This window comes from Aedes albopictus, chromosome 3 (assembly GCF_035046485.1).
Source record: "Aedes albopictus strain Foshan chromosome 3, AalbF5, whole genome shotgun sequence".
Classification (NCBI taxonomy): domain Eukaryota; kingdom Metazoa; phylum Arthropoda; class Insecta; order Diptera; family Culicidae; genus Aedes; species Aedes albopictus.
In genome coordinates, this window is record NC_085138.1 from 26858727 (window position 1) to 26875775 (window position 17049).

General features: G+C 40.7%; 2 protein-coding genes across 2 annotated transcripts in view; both read right to left on the reverse strand.

Moving 5' to 3' along the window:
• LOC109426084 (uncharacterized) overlaps positions 1–17049 on the reverse strand; it is a 645679-nt gene that overhangs the window by 571000 nt on the left and 57630 nt on the right. The window lies entirely within an intron of this gene.
• On the reverse strand, positions 7891–11674 carry LOC109426145 (uncharacterized). The gene has a single exon (XM_062859214.1). The coding sequence runs from the start codon at positions 11108–11110 to the stop codon at positions 10682–10684; it is 429 nt and encodes a 142-aa protein (XP_062715198.1). The 5' UTR covers positions 11111–11674; the 3' UTR covers positions 7891–10681.

Sequence of the window (17049 nt, forward strand, 5' to 3'; positions counted from 1 at the left end):
AAATTTTGCCTAGTAGGCCAAAGCAAAATTTTGCGATTCAAAGTGACAGAACGAGAATACAACAATCAACAGTAGCAGTGAAACGGTGAAACCTATGAATGATGAATATGTTTTTCAATATGTTCTTACTATTTAATGAACATCTCTTTTACTGTAATTACTCAAGATAAATCATTATTGCTTTTCCTCATAGACTTTTGGTCATTTGCATGGAGAGTGGACTAAGGATAATCTATCTGTTGTGAAAGTGTCCTATGGATTCAACTTCGAGCACAGGCGGCAAGGGAGAAGTTTTTCATAATTTCAGCAAAAGTCAGAGTGGCTGTACTGCATGACATGATGACCGACCAAAAATACAAATTTTGACGAGGCGCTGTTCATAAACTAAGACCATTTTTTTGGTCAACTCAGACCCCACCCACCCCCTTTCGGGTTGTCGAACTCCCACACCCAAAGTTTCGGGTTGTCGAACGATAGGAGATAGATAGTTTGCTAATTCCTGTCTTAAGCCTGTTATTCCTGGCTTAATTTACCACCTAGTCAACAATGAGCATCGCTGTCCTCGCTGGTACTGCATGCCATCACATTTTCATTTTGACATCTGCGCTGCAAATTTTTCCATCGGCCTACTAGGCAGAAATTTCCGCGGGCAGTGTTCCCATAAAGCAAAGGGAAACATCATCTTAAAAGATTTAAAGTTACATTTTTATGAATAGCAAATTCTCTATGTTTCACGTGTGTGGTGTCTTCGGCAATGTGAAAGATTGCAATGTCAGCTATATGAATCCACATTGGTTTGATTTTAAACCCAACATTGGAAAAAGTTTCAACTTGTGAAAATGAAAGTTTGACTTTCCCATAGTAATTCCCATACAAACTTAAAATGGCGTGTGCTCAATCAAATTTTATCCAAATAAGCTCAAATTTTGGTAGGATAATCAGAACCTAATTTGGCATCGATTAAGCATAGGGGAGCGAAAATTTCTAAATTTGCATCGGTCTACTTGTCATCATGCAGTGGAAAATTTTCTGAGTTTTTTTTTTTCTATTCTTTAATCCTTTAATTACCATTAGTGTGGTAAGTCAGCTCTACAGCAGACATTGAAGTGACAAGTGCTCTCTGGTTTTCCTTGGCTTGTCTTTCTAAAACTTAAGCTACAAGGTGCTTACGTAATACGTATACGTAAACCCTACACAGGAACAGTCGATTTTTGAAGCGATGTCTAGCAATTAAAGGCGATTATTTCTAATCTAGGGGCAAGACACTGTTGCAAACAAGAGCAACTATGAGAAATTCGTGGCTACTCTTTTTATCGATGATCTACGAAATTTGTTGAAAGACATCCCCAAAACTACAATTTTCGTTCAGCACATGCAACACTTTGCAGTTTGACATTGGTGCCAGATCACACTTTGGTATAAAAGGGAGAAATTGTGAGGAACTGTGAGGAATTCTAAACAACACTTCGAAGAAAGATTTTCTCTCGTTAGATCTGTCTTGCCCCTAGGTCACATCTTAAATTCACATATCTCGATATGTGCAAATGTTTTTGTTGTCCAGTCCACCTGTGTATCTTGAATTTAACTGTCAAAAGTGGTCAATATTTCACATTGGTCAAATAGTATACTGCTGGCTTTGGACTTGGCGTCTAGCTTGGCGTTAGATTGCCAAAAACGGCAATCAACGCAGCCTCTGGCACGCAATCCAGTTAGACTGTGCAATTCCTAGTCAACTTTCCAGACTACCTATATTTAGCGCGTACGCGCCTGTATTGAATCCACAATTAAATCATTTGCAAACCGGTTACAGTGTCCCAGGCTTTCCAGATGCATCGCTCATTATTTCGCAACAGTCCTCCACCAATACATATGGAAAATGTCTCGGAAAGCCGGTATTTATTATATTCTATTATAAATGCATGGGCGTGTAAGCATTATAGGTAGGCGCATTCGCGTGCGGTCACGTACGATTAAAGCTTCTTATAAAACTCATAAGACCCGCAGCTTCCACCTTAGTAGGCTGTGTGTGAATCACTGGCAACCGGTATTTCTATAACGACCTACAGGTCGATGAGTTAATTACCCGCCATTAAGTCAGTGGTGGTAATCGATCTGGGAGGAATTTTTCGCCACATTCAAATCTTTCCATCAGCGATCGGGTGTAATTCGCATGCAACACGTGTTTCAGCAGAGGCAAATTCCTGGCACGCTACTGTGGACTGGACTACCACCTCCGCACTAGGGGCAAGACAGATATAACGAGAGAAAATCTGCGTTTGAAGTGTTGTTCAGAATTCTTCACCGTTCCTCAGATTATCTTCCATTTATACCAAAGTGTGATCTGGCACCAATATCAAACTGCAAAGTGTTGCTTGTGCTGAATGAAAATTGCAGTTTTGAAGATGTCCTTCAAAAAATTTCGTCGATCGTCGATAGAAAGAGTAACTCCAAATTTCTCGGAGTTGCTCTCGTTTGCACAGTGTCTTGCCCCTTGCCTCCGCACCACGCACCATTTCATCCCATCAGGGAGTCCAGAACCTGTATAGTAGGCGTACAGCTATCGATTCGTTACTCATAATCCGGTTTTATTGGCCACCCGTGCGTTTCGAGAGAAGCGAACGAACCACCGTAGAATATAGCCGTTTGTCTAACGTCTCAAGCGCAACTATGGAATTCGAAACCACCCGCCAGAACCAGCCTCAACCGGTTTGACACGATTCTCCACTCGGCGCCTTCTGCTTGCTGATATTATGTGCACGTAGGTATCTATACGCGTCTGACGTCTAATGGCTGTCACCGGCTGACCAGTGGAATAAAGTGTGCTAAGGAATTTAAATACGATTAGCATACTAATCTTTGCGTAATTTAAGCGGGAACAATCCCACTTCGAGTAGAACCCTCCCTGAATTTTCAAGGGTTTCAGTCTAGGGGCAAGACACTGTGCAAACGAAAGCAACTCTGAGAAATTCGTAGTTACTATTTTTTCGATAATCGACGCAATTTGATGTCTTCTTGTCGTCTTGTCGTCTTGTCGTCTTGTCGTCTTGTCGTCTTGTCGTCTTGTCGTCTTGTCGTCTTGTCGTCTTGTCGTCTTGTCGTCTTGTCGTCTTGTCGTCTTGTCGTCTTGTCGTCTTGTCGTCTTGTCGTCTTGTCGTCTTGTCGTCTTGTCGTCTTGTCGTCTTGTCGTCTTGTCGTCTTGTCGTCTTGTCGTCTTGTCGTCTTGTCGTCTTGTCGTCTTGTCGTCTTGTCGTCTTGTCGTCTTGTCGTCTTGTCTTCTTGTCTTCTTGTCTTCTTGTCTTCTTGTCTTCTTGTCTTCTTATCTTCTTGTCTTATTGTCTTCTTGTCTTCTTGTCTTCTTGTCTTCTTGTCTTCTTGTCTTCTTGTCTTCTTGTCTTTTTGTCTTCTCGTCTTCTACGCGTACGAGTAAAAGCTCAATATCTGATAATTTCGCATTTACTGTATACTAGGGGCAAGACACTGTGCAAACGAGAGCAACTGTGAGAAATTCGGAGTAACTCTTTTCGCCCATTTTCACCAATTATCGACGAAATTTCATGAAAAACATCCCTAAAACTGCAAGAAAAGCAAGATATCGGGCAATATTGTTTTGATTTTGCGGTAAATCAGGCAACACCCAAGTATAAACGAGAGCAATCCGGAGAAATTCTGAGCAACTGAAAGAAAATGTACTCTCCAGCACAGTGTCTTGCCCCAAGACAGTATATGACATCGCTGTCACATTTTAACACTTTTCAATTCGATTAATATGGAATGAACCAGCGGGGTAGCGCGGACGTCAACCACGAATAGATGTGCCGTAGTCCACATGAATTTGACATGTTTGGGAAATTGACACTTTTGGGCACTCTGACAGATCTGGGATGTGTACGACATTTGCGAATTAGTCATTACCATAAGTTATTACTTAAGTAAAACGTGTAAAACTAGCAAAAGGTTACCAAAATTTTGGCGTACAATCGTTCGAAATTACACGACAACGCGAAGATAGCAAATAAATCAGTAAGAAATTGTGTAATGCATCAATTTTCAGCACAAACTATTTTGAACGTGTTTTTGTTGTGAGCTACGGTGATTTTGCCTTTTGCTGGCCCCCTGGAATGAACGGTTTATACAGTAGACGTTCGATAACTGCAACATGTTTACGTTTCACGAACGAAATTCGGTAACTGCAACGACTGACAAATGTCAACAAGTTGTCAAACGACAAAAAATAACCGTGAACGTGATTCGACTGTTCATTTGGGCTAACATTTTGACGTTTGTTGGTGCGATAACTGCAAATTTGTTGCACTTACCGGACTTGCAGTTAAAAAGCATTGCACCGACCGAACGTCTACTGTAGTGTCGAATGAGCGGGGTGGGACGGTACACTAAGCGTTCAATGATTGCAACATGTTAACGTTTCACTTGACGAATGACATTAGATAACTGCAACATCTAACAGACGTTGAATTGTCAGTGGTGGCAGGATGCATCCAATGTGCTTTTAGAAAACATCGCACTGTAACAAAAGTGCATGCAAAAAACATCGCATTACCGTTGACGTTTTATTTTGACAAATAGCGGTGCGATAACTGCAAAATTGTTGCATTTTGAAGCGTTTGCACCGAGCGAGTGTGTCTACTGCATTTCTTTTCAATTTATTTTGTGAAGAAAATAAATTTTAAGACAAGTCTTGATTGAGTTTAAATAAGGGCGAAAGTACCATGAGCGAGTTCTCTTCAACGACTCTTTCTTCTTCAAATTAAAGTGACAGAAGATGCAAACAAGTGTAAAAAAGTTCGATTGAATTTGCATCTTGCAAGTGACATGTCACTTTAATTTGCAGAAGAGAGAGTCGATAAAGAGAAATCGATCATGTTACTTTCGCCCTTATTTCAACTCAATCTAGAAGTTATGCACAAAAATTATGCGCATTGGGCATCCCTAAAAATGAATTTATTGATGAAAAATACATTTTAAGGGATGTCCAATGTACACTAATTGTGCACACTGTGCATAAACCATTTAAAAATTGGTCAAAATATCAAAAAAGCTCCTTGAAGTATGTATTGAAATTTTTCGTTCTTCGTTATGAGTCTTGATTGAAACTGGCGATCATTAAGTGTTCGACTTTTAATCAACTTTATTTTTTGCTCGATTTCTTGTCCACAAATCCAGTTCCTTCGAATTTTGGAACAAAAGTGGCAGTACATACGAGATAATTCATATACAAATTTATGAAGCTTGTATGTATCGGTTGTGCTATGAGTTGAGTCGTTGAACTGCGGTATTATGACTTATAAGCAATAAGCTATAGCGATATAGTAGGCAGTAAATATTCCATACACTGGAAATAAAATACTTACGAATCGTAGAAAAATCAAGTAAAGAACAACAGAAAGAAAGATATTTCGCTAACGATGCGAACAAAGACGTCATTGCCTTACTAACCCCTACCATACGCACCGTGACATTGAAAATCCGGTTCAAACTAGCTCTAACCGCATCACCAAATAAAAAAAAATGTAAACTTGATTGTATTTTACGAGAGGAGGTATGACTACGATCTGGTATGCAGCAGAGCAGACGTTTGTCGAGGAGTGGGGGTGAGCAGCCATCTGCGACGAAGACGACGAAGACTGACTAAAATTAGCCTGCTCACGTCGAGGGTGGGGCTCGCACACTATCGTAATATAAGCTCATACATGTAAGCCAATTCACACGGTAAATTGCTTTTCCGTCGTTCGTTGGCACATGCTTTAGGGGGGAGGGAGCGCAATTCAACGTGTAAGAATATTTTTCACGCTGCACGAGTTTGTAAACAAATCCGGTGCCATATTTTTAACGCGAAACCCGTGCACTCGTGCCACCATTCGCAAAATGTGCCTCCGTTCCGTTCTCAGTCGTAATCTCGGCTTCTTTCTTGGCTTCACTCACTCGCCTGACTCGAGAATTTCTAACGATTGTGATGTTCTTTTCTTGGTTCTTTTGTAGCATACAGCGCGGTTGTAATGCAAATATTCCCGGGTTGCTTCGAGGTCGGCAAAAATATAACACAATATTTTCCTCTGCTTGCTAGAGGTGAAGGGAAAGTAGTCGCTACCACTGAACCAGATGGAGGAGGTTTTTCTTCTTTTAGCCGGTGGGGATTGACGCACGAGCAAAGGAATGTCTGTGATTTATCTTTCTTAAAATGACACAGATGAGTGTATCGTTAATCAAAATATCAATGACATTCTCAGATTAACATATCCTGAATATATTATAGGACTCTTGATTCAGGACTAGGGGCAAGACACATGATGGCACCAATTTCCCAAATGGAGGAGAACGTGCCTCTTGAGCCGACCTACTGAGGGGCAAGACAGATCTAACGAAAGAAAATCTGTGTTCGAAGTGTTGTTCAGAATTCCTCACAGTTTCTCAGATTTTCTCCCATTTATACCTAAGTGAGATCTGGCACCACTGTCAAACTGCAAAATGTTGCGTGTGTTGAATGAAAATTGCAGTTCAAGGGATGTCTTTCAACAAATTTCGTTGATCATTGATAAAAAGAGTTACTCTGAATTTTTCAGAGTTGCTCTCGTTTGCACAGTGTCTTGCCCCTAGATTCAGGATGTAAATTAAAAAAAAAAACATTAGTTTTTACCTAGGGGCAAGACACTGTGCAAACGAGATCAATTCCAAAAAATCCAGAGCATTTTTTTCTGATAAATTCATCCAAAAAGTTCATTTTCCTTCAGTACATGCAGCACTGCGTTTTGATATTAATGTTTGATCACACTTTGACATAAACGGAAGAAAAACTGAGAAAGCGTGAGTAATTCTGAGCAACACTTTTGGCGAAGAATTTGTCTCGTTACATCTGTCTTGCCCCTAGTTTTTTTTACCTTAATGTTATGTTTTATTCAAATTTAGCATCTCTAGAAAATGTCATTTAATGAACACGGAAAAATATTAAAACCCAAAGAATAAGTTTTAAAAACTCAAATTTGGCTAAACTGCTTTTAGTTTTAACTCAAAGTTGGGTTGTTTTCTCCCTCGCCCCACCGCAATGTTGTCGAAAACAAAGAGAGAAGCACCGACGCATCCGCTGCTCTTCCGTGGAAGAAGCCAAATTTGGGTTTTCTTGAGTTAACCCAAATTTGCGTCATTTGAGGCCTCCGTTGGGTGAAAATAACTTACCAGTGGGTTAATTTTTTTGCCGCTCTCAAACGAGAACTACTCACTCACCACTTTCGCTGTTTGACGCAAATTTGAGTTATTCCACGGAAGACCGGGATTGCGTCAAAACAACTTAAATTTGGGTTGATTTGTAGTTCCGTGAACGTTTGAAGTAAAAACGTTCATTTCCAGGGGTACTCCTAGGGGTACTCCAAAAATTGGCGAAAAAAAATAAAGGTGGAGTTTGAACTGGGTAACGACTGTTTGTAACAGTAGCACCTAGGGAGGTGACACAAGTTTTCTTAAGCTAAAATCTTGGGGCAAAACACTGCGCTGGAGAGTACATTTTTCTTCACAGAGATACTCAGAATTTCTCCGGATTGCTACCGTTTATACTTGGGTGTTGCCTGATTTATCGCAAAATCAAAACAAAATTGCCCGATATCTTGCTTTTCTTGCAGTTTTAGGGATGTTTTTCAACAAATTTCGTCGATCATTGATGAAAATGGGTGAAAAGAGTTACTCTGAATTTCTCAGTTGCACAGTGTCTTGCCCCTAGGCCAAAATATAAAAAAATAGCTTGCCATGTTTTAGTGGATTTACCGACTGTGTGTCGTCGTCCCTGAGTAGCACAGTTTCTAACGATAAGGAAACAATATCATACAAACCTAGGGGTTACTGAACTTTCGAAGAAAAAATAAAACTCAACGCAACTTTCTTATATTTTTTCCGTAATAGTGGTAATTTATTTTCAATTCAAGGTATCATGTTTATGTTGTAAGTCCAATACATCATATGATCGTATAAAATATATGTGTGTTCTTCTTAATGCTAAAACAAAAATCTACTAATACACTTATACAAACAAAGGAAATAAATTATTTCGTTGAAACTAGACAATAAACTTTTGGGCACTAGAAACCGATTTCTCTCGCAAAAAGGGAGATTTCCGTCACTCAATCCTACAGCCCTTTCTCTCTCGACCCTTTCCTTTCTGAGATGTGTTTTGGCAAAGTGGAATGTTTTACTTTTGCGTTTTTTTTTTTTGGCTCGGAAAATAGACATCTTCCAAAGTAGTTCAAATTAGCTAGTGAATTGCCTTAGTTGTTTCGTTTCTGCAAACGCCACACACAAACAAACACTCACCGAAGGAGGGAGTGGGAGAAAATACAAAGCACTTAAATGTTAATGCAAAATGTATCCCTATAAATTCGCTACCAATTTTCGACGGATTTTGAAATCTAAAAGCCGACAGACATGACATGCATTTGTATGAAGTGTGACACATAACCTGAAAGTTATGACAGCTAACCGCGCTCCATAGAAATGTACGTCAGTGTGCCTATTTCAAGGCATGCAGCGAAGCTTATTATCAAACAAAGTATAGAGTTCTAATTGTATAGTAACTTGTTGGTTCGTTATTTTCTAAGGGAACATAAAATACAATTTAACCTAAGCAGCAGTCTTTAATTAAAATAAAGCTTTGTTTTGCGTGATATTCATTAAGTGTTCATTTGTTTTGATTTTTTTTGTTCATATTTTGCTAATACTATTCAAATGTGTCAATATACATCTACCATGTGGGAAAGGGAAAGCTCTGTAAGTAGGACATCTATATATGAATCAAGCTAATCGTAGGTCTCCAAGTAGGATATACAGCTTAGTCAAAAAGTATGAAATTGTGAACAAACATGCCTCAAATTTCTAGACTTGAAGTGGCAACGCGAGCAACAGGAAATTGTAGATGTATATAGCAAGCGCGATATATTTACAGTTCGTATTGCATTTCGACCTACCCTCAGTAGATTTTTTTTTGTAAATAAATTTGTCGGACCGACCACAAACAAATCACGTGATGCGGCATTTCCTCTCAAGCAAATTAATTTCGAAAACTCGACCAAAAATAAAACCTTCACAGTTTGTCTGTGCTCGTGATCCCTCCCAGGCTACTTCGCTTGCTTTGTCGATTTTCTAATTTCATGTGACACAAATGAACAAGCCCTCACATGGTGCACTCAATTGTTGATACTCTTTCGAATCACAGCTAACTTCTTCACACAGGCTTCGAGAAACAAAAATGTACTTTAATTTTGTTTATTTCTCACTGAATTTAATGCATGTTGGATATGAGTATGTGTGATAATGCGTGGTCATAAACTATGCCTGTAATGTGTCTCTCTCGCACAAGATTCAACTTTTTGTTTGTTTTGCTCGTCTCTCCTCTCCTGCGAGTCTGATTTGATAACACCCAAACACGAGACATGAACACACAGTTAGACATCTATATAGTTTTTTTTTGTATCGTAAAACCAAAAGGGATTCGCTTTTGCACTAAAACCGGTGATAATTTGGTGTGTTTGTTTTCAATATCGGGCCCGAATAGAGGGCTGATTGAGTAAAACCGTGTATATAATGTATATTGTATTCTGATTTTGTTTTTAATTATCTGATGTAAATCTATGTATATTAAGCACATATCACAGATTTGGATTAGATTAGTTCAATGCATTTCGATCTGACGTCCTCGGTCGATAAGGTACCGTTTGTGGTTTTGCTTTTGCTTATTCAACACCAATTTGTTTAGAATATTCGATTATTGGGTAAGATATACATGTAGCTCGCTTCCAAAGAGAGTGGTCCGCGTTTACAAGCGTGGCCAATCTGTGTTTATCCATTAGGCATGTATACAACAGTAGGTATGCGTTACGTAAGTTTGTAGCTTTGCTTGCTTATATTTGATTTGCGGTAAAACAACGATTATTCAACAGAAACGACTTTCTCGGTAAACTTTGAGCAACGAGGCGAATCATCCATACAGAAGATGTCTTTAACATAGTGGTTAGTCTTCGATGTTGAATGCGTTTTCGTTTGATAAAAGGAGAGAGTAAAATATCTTGTCTATGAAAAACCAAATTGTAACTGTTAACTAAATAGCTAAAGCTGCTGCCTCCTAACTTAGAACCAAATTTCTTCTGTCCTTGGTAAGCTGTAAAATTTAACGTACGTACTTGCGATCAGATATTGTGCTATTTTCTATGTTTCGATGTACAAGTACGCCTTTGCTGGCGTTGTTCTGGCCACGGTTTACACATATAAACATCGCACTTAATGGCACCCGTTCCTCCTGGATGATAGGTATTCCGTTGTTGGTCTCATAATAGTTAAATTGCGTGTACAGCCATAATAGGGCATTAACAGGATTAGATCTAAACTCGCCCCTCCCATCACTACTGCCAAATTCACAAGAAGCTTTCGCCAGAAATTACCTCGGGGCACTGAAAGTGCCACGCCTGGATCGGCACCGGCCGCTATCGCTGCAACTACTGGTCCGTTGCGGTGCACCGGAACGATGACGGGGAAGCGGTGGCTTGGACGTAACGTGCAGGATACTATCCGACAGCACCAACTCCCCGTTCTCAACCTGTCCCACGTCTTCGTCGTCATCAACATCTGCATCATCCCGTAGATCCGTATCGGCGTCTGGAGGGTCACTACTGGATATCGGCTTATCTTCTCATGAGCGGCCTTCGGTGGACTTGCTCTTTCGTAACGACTTGCGGAGCTTGTCCACCAACCGGATATGGAACTTGTTCAAACTGCTCTGGCTGTCGGCGGTTGCCGGCTTCGGCGGACTACTGCCCGAGCTGGCCTTACTAGGGCTGGTAATCAGCGATGTCTGCGAGGTTCGCGAAGAATTACGCGAAAACTGCGGCCGGGTGGAACCCAGATGCGACATGTACATCGGATGGCTGCGATGACGAGCTGGCGATCCGGCCATAAACTCATTGCCCGGTGACGTTGACAAACTTGGGCAATCGGACCGCGAACTCTCGGACACCTTTCGCGAACGGCAGGAACTGTTGTTCGAACACTCGGACACGCGTCGCTGTCGGCCCTTGTAGATGTCGAACTCGTTCTTCATCACTGGCATCATGAAAGCCATTTTCGTGTTTTCTTGTTAAATAACTTCTCACTCCAAATACAATCAAATAGTAGATTCAAGTTACGATTATCGATTACTCCTCGAGTTGTACACAAGCGGCTTCCAAAACTACCGACTGACACGACTACGTGCGACGTCTAGCGTATCCAAACTCGACTCACTCTCGAAAATCGATAAAGTTACCCGTCGGCTCTCGTTAACGTTCCACCGACTTCACACTGCTTTTTCACCACGTTTGACTGTGTGTGTCGTCGTTTCAATGTCGAACTTTCCCTTTAACGCAAATATTCCTTCTGCGTTTTTTCGGCTGTGCGAGAAACGAAAAAATCCACACACTTCTTCCGTTTTCAGCGTATTATCGACCGGTTAAACTGAACTCCACACGTTTGAACTATGTTTATTTACTTCTTTCTACCGCAAAGTACAGCATGTAAACTTTCTGAAGAAATTTTTCACTCTTCTTAACTCTTGGTAGGTAAAAAACTGTCTTCCGTTATTTTTCTTCTCGGTTTTCTTCGTAGATCCTTGCTCGGCTATGTCTCAAAACTGAATGAGTGAACGAACGGCCGGACAGCCGCCTATATTGTCTTTCACTCGGCGGTTCGTTAGCGTGTTTCAGTGTGTGCGTGCGACGTATACTGCAGTTCGCGATGAGCGGATTTTGAGTGACGTCACGGCGGCCACAAGTACGGAAGAAATGGAAACAACACCGGCTGAAGGCGCGGGAGACGACGCTCACCACGCTGTTACCGTTGATGTTTATTTATGTTGAAGCGGCCGGTGTTTGTTTTTCGTTCGCGCCAATCCAAAACGTTCACCGATGCGACGTTAGAACACGTGGTTCGATCAGAGTCTGATCCTAGGTCTGATTATTAGTTGAATTAAGCTAGTATGACACTGTTTGACATATGCCAAATATTTGACCATTTTTGACAGTTAAATTTTGACCAAGGTGTACATGGCAAACAAAAATATTTGTCACTCTCGAAAAACGAATAGGAACAAACAGAGCCAAACAACCTGCCAAAATTTATCTGTCAAAAGTGGTCAAATATTTGGCGTCTGGGCAAAGAGTGTAATAGCACCCTTAGTTTCAGTTGAATATTAGAATATTGAAATCAATTGAACCATGATTGAGCTTTGTTGTGAAACATGATCAACTGGTGGTCCGAGAACGGCGAAATTGCGAAATTTGAGAAAGACAAAATTTTATTGCACTGAAGTCTGAGCAAAATCGCAATAGGTACAACAGAGAAATCGATTTTAAATCCTTCGAGGAATCGTTCACATATTACGTATCGCTAAAAGGGGAGGGAGGGGGTCTACTGCTGCACAGAGGTCCAATTTTGAGAAAAGGTGGCAGAAACTCAATTTTTGAACATGTCTCTAATGGGATACAGTATATCGAGCATTCATCTATAATACCAGGAACACTAACTGGTATTTAAAAAAATTGGAAATGTCGATTTTGTATCTTGTCACAGAACTGAATAGCTGCTGATGGAAAAAGTACTGATTATTTTGAACACAAACAAGTTCACCCACTACAAAAGTCTGTTAATATAAAAAACACAATTGCTTTCCTAAGTTTTTTGTAAGTTCTTGTGTATCAGACCTTGTATCTGTTGGAAATAAAACAAGCGAGGCTTTGTTCTCCAAACCCAGGCACTGACTGATATTGCTACCAGCTCAGTGCCTCTCCTTTATTCAACCTAGGTATAACATATTTACAATTCATTTCCATTTACCTACCACTTGATACCTAGCTCTCCACTGAGCTGTGTGATGCACCTCCAAGGATGTACCTACCATTCAACACTCCTCCTCATCACACACTCAGATCTGACGCGTCCCGAGCATATCTGGTCACCGTACTCCTCCTGGATCCAAAGCCCGCCGAGCTCCTAATAGCACCTTTGCTCTACACTACCGAGCTACCTTTGCTCTACACTACCGAGCTACCTTTGCTTCCAAGCTCCTCCTGGCTCGAAGCTTCATCCGAGTACCTTCCCGCCATCCAGCTCCAGCGTCCCGATCAGCCAGCACCCTCTGTCTCGACCTCTTGGTTCCAGCGCAGTTCCCTCAAGATACTAGATCCTCACCGCTTCTCGATATCTCAACGACTATTGGCACCAGGCCTCATCGGATATTGGATGGTACCGCATCTTGGTCTCCTCGCTTCCCGAACCACCGCCAGGGCGTCCCTGGGCCCATAACCTGTTGGCAATAAAAACACAGGCGAGGCTTTGTTCTCCAAACCCAGGCACAATATTGCCTCCGAGAGGATTTCCCATTCTCGCTCCAGCCATCGCCATGTTGGGCATCCGGTTAATCGTTGGCGGAGATACCCGTACTGGAGCTATACCTCCTGGATTCATCACACTCACATTCGGCTGCTGATAGCCTCCAAATGGTCCACCCGGTCCAATCTGACCCATTTGATGGAAGACGTTCTTTTTATTTATTATTAAGAAACAGGCATCGACGGAGCTAGCCTCGCTATGGCCTGCGTGGCCATGGTGGACTAGTTTCAACAGGTTATGGTGCATCATACCTGGATTCGGTCCACCGGGTTTCATGTTGTTGGTAGGCTCGATGGGAAGTGGGGCAAAGCTAGGGATGAACAATATCGCGCAGAACAATGGCGGAGGAACGATCATGACGAATGCCTCCATGGGTCTGAGCGGAGGAGTCATGACTGGCGGAGGAATTGTGAATTGACAAAATTGAGACAAACAGACATACTACTCAAATCGAATTGTCTGTGTTATTAGCTCATTTGACAAAGTATGAAAATACATTTATTGCGACATTTGCACACATTTAGACTCGGCCCGAATTCATTATTATCACAGTCGAATTTCGCACACGACTTCGCAGCGGCTAGCGTAAACAAGTTCGGTTGAGTTCATGACAAGGGCGTCGGATGCACAACAGGTAAACAAAATAAGTTTGATAAGTGTGAAATGTCACTAGAAAATGAAAATTCAGTGGATTATCAAATTATCACAGTAGTCTAAACATTAATAAGAAACCCAATAACTCATTTAAACCAACGCTGAAATCATTGAAAGTGCATGTCACGCCTGGCTGCAACCGAAAAAATCACAGTGTTTCCAACTTAAAGCAACCACCTATTCAAATCAGCACTACGTCCAGCACCAAATTTATGGCTTCACAGAAAAAAACTGTTGTGTAATATTACATCTGAACTGCTGCAACCCGATCAATACGTCGGTTGCATGAATATTACATCGGACGATGTACACATAAGAACAAAAGATTTTACATCAGAACGATGTAATCGTGCATAGGAATCGTGATTACATTGATTATTTAGTATTATGCTTTTGGTCGAAATACAAAATGACCGAACTTGCGAAAATTGATTTTTAACCTACTTAGAAATGTCGCAACTCAATTTGAATTAGTGCATATTGTTGCTCTTAATTAGCTTAATGATGCGCAACAGAAAAAATAGATTCAAATTTACTTCGCAGCTGCAACTTCGCATGTGCTTCTAGCGACGACTTCGATTTGGTGGTGCGACGATAATACATCGGAATGAATTACATCGGGCGGGTTGCATTTATTTTTTGCTGTGTTCACTCCATCAGTTGTATTCTAAATAGGTTTGTTTGAAATCCGAAGTGACCGGCGGTGCGAAAATTGTTTTTTAACCTACTTCGAATTGTCGCAACTCAATTTTGACTCGTGCATATTGTAGTTCTTAATTGGGTTATCCAGATTATTGCCTGATCGAAATCTCCGTCCAAAAATTAGTCGAAATCCAGAATTTCATCATTTTTGGTGCCCGGGAACTATTTTTAAAATGCATTAAATGCATACGGTATTTTGTAAAGTTAAGCTTGATTTAAAGTTTGTATGGGGAAAATTTTTTGTTCGGGTGAACTGTTATTTTATCGATTGAACTGTCATTTTATTCACGGAAATTAAAACCGTTTTGGTTTATTCAACCATCAAAACAAAGGATTTGGAACGCAATAAAATCACATATACTCAGAAAAAGGAGCTCTTCCGATTTAATCGGAGCCTAATAGGCTAAAGAAAATGACAATATTTAATTCGCTAAACAACCCAATTAACTTCCCGCATAATCACTAACTGTAAATGCAGCGTTTCTCATACTGTTGATGACTATTAGCAATTGTCATTTAACGGTTCAGCTATACTAAAACCGTTTAAAAATAAAAAGTGGTTATACGTTAATTAAAGATCTGTTTTATTGAATAAATATTTCTCAACTAATTCATCATACCGTCATACCGAGCGTAACCTGCATCGATGAAGGAGCATCTCGGGCTATTCCGGATGGGCTGGGTTGTGATGTCGATGTCTACTGGAATTCTCCGACTTGTGACGTGTTCCATTTTGGGTCCGGTCGCACCCACGGAAATTAAAACTCACTTTGGACCTTCCTCCGGTGGAAGCAGATTTTTAATCGCGAGGGGCTTACAATTCCCGCTCGTAGCAGGACGAATTCTTCCTCCTCCGTTTGGGGGAACCCCTCCAAGTCGCACTCTCAAGCTCGCGTATTCTGCAAAATAATGTACATTCGATGAGATATGGCACAAAAAATTAATTTATGTTTTACGGAAAACTTACCCTTGTTTCATCCAGACCGCTCCATGCACTTAAAACCGTTCTTCGAGGCAATTTTCAGTTTGTTGACGCTCAGTTCGTGGGCGAAATATTTTGTTTTTTTTTTCTACAAAACTGAAAACTGCAAAGTTTAATCGGTACAGATACCAATGAAAGCTACTATTTGGCAAACTGTCGATTTTAAGTGGCATACAGTGAAAAACATATGTGTAAGTGTGTTGTGCAAATAAAATCACAAACCGTTTGATAAAAGGTCATTCCATATTGCCACCATGCCTCCCGAGTTTTCATCCTTATATTCTTTGACAATTTCTACACAATATGATATGTTGTTACAGCTTGGGATGGGTTACAATGTTACATAAACCGTTATTTATGATCGAATGCTTCGAGTTTCACAATTTCAACAGAAAAGCAACAGTTCGTGGTACAGTAACAGTAATAGCACAGACAAACAGACGTAACACTTCGAACGATTTTAGATTTAAATCATAGTCACGGAAACATATTCGCCCAATGCTAAAAGTACTAAGTTTGGCCGACCATCAACTAGGTGGCGGTAGTGAGCAAACGTCAAACTCGAACAAAAACTATGCGAGCGCCACGGTTGGGCAGTTGGCCACCTATCGAATTTTGAGAAATACCGTTAAATCGTTGTACGATGGGAATTATCAGAGTGTTACGTCTGTTTGTCTGTGGTAATAGATAAAGGAAACTTACTGTGTGGACTGTAATCAGGGTACGAAAAACGGATCACGCCGAAAAACAAACGCTTTGTCCTAAGCGGTGCATGTTGGTAACAAAAGCGCTCCGCAACAAACGTATGTCAGGCGATGAGAGCAATAAAACAAACATCGCTTGCCGTGCGTGTAACGATATTCTGGCTTTTCTGTAGAAATTTTCAACCCCCATCATCGAATTTATAAGCATTTGGACAACTTAATACTCTTGCAAACCTCAGAATCGAGTTTCACTTGTAAAACAATGCGAAAATCACGATGTGAATAGAACGAGACAAATATTCCTACCGTTTTTGTTGTGAACAAACTCGGGAGCGATTTTGTCATAATCTGCTAAGGAAAAAACAAAGCGTTGTTGCCGTGCCTTCTTTGTTGCCTATTTTTCGCTTGCGGGGGCAAATTCTGCGTACACTGACTGTAATATAAATTATATTTCACTATGCGGGCAATGCGACATAAGATTGTCCCAACTTGAAAATAATAGCACAGACAAACAGACATACTACTTAGAAGAAAATTGCTTCAAAAACATCGTTTGGCATCTCACTAGCACCCTCTATAATGCTCAATCCGAAG

Bases quoted from the DNA above. Each gene is read 5' to 3' on its own strand.
- LOC109426145 (XM_062859214.1), bottom strand. From the start codon at position 11,110: ATGGCTTTCATGATGCCAGTGATGAAGAACGAGTTCGACATCTACAAG.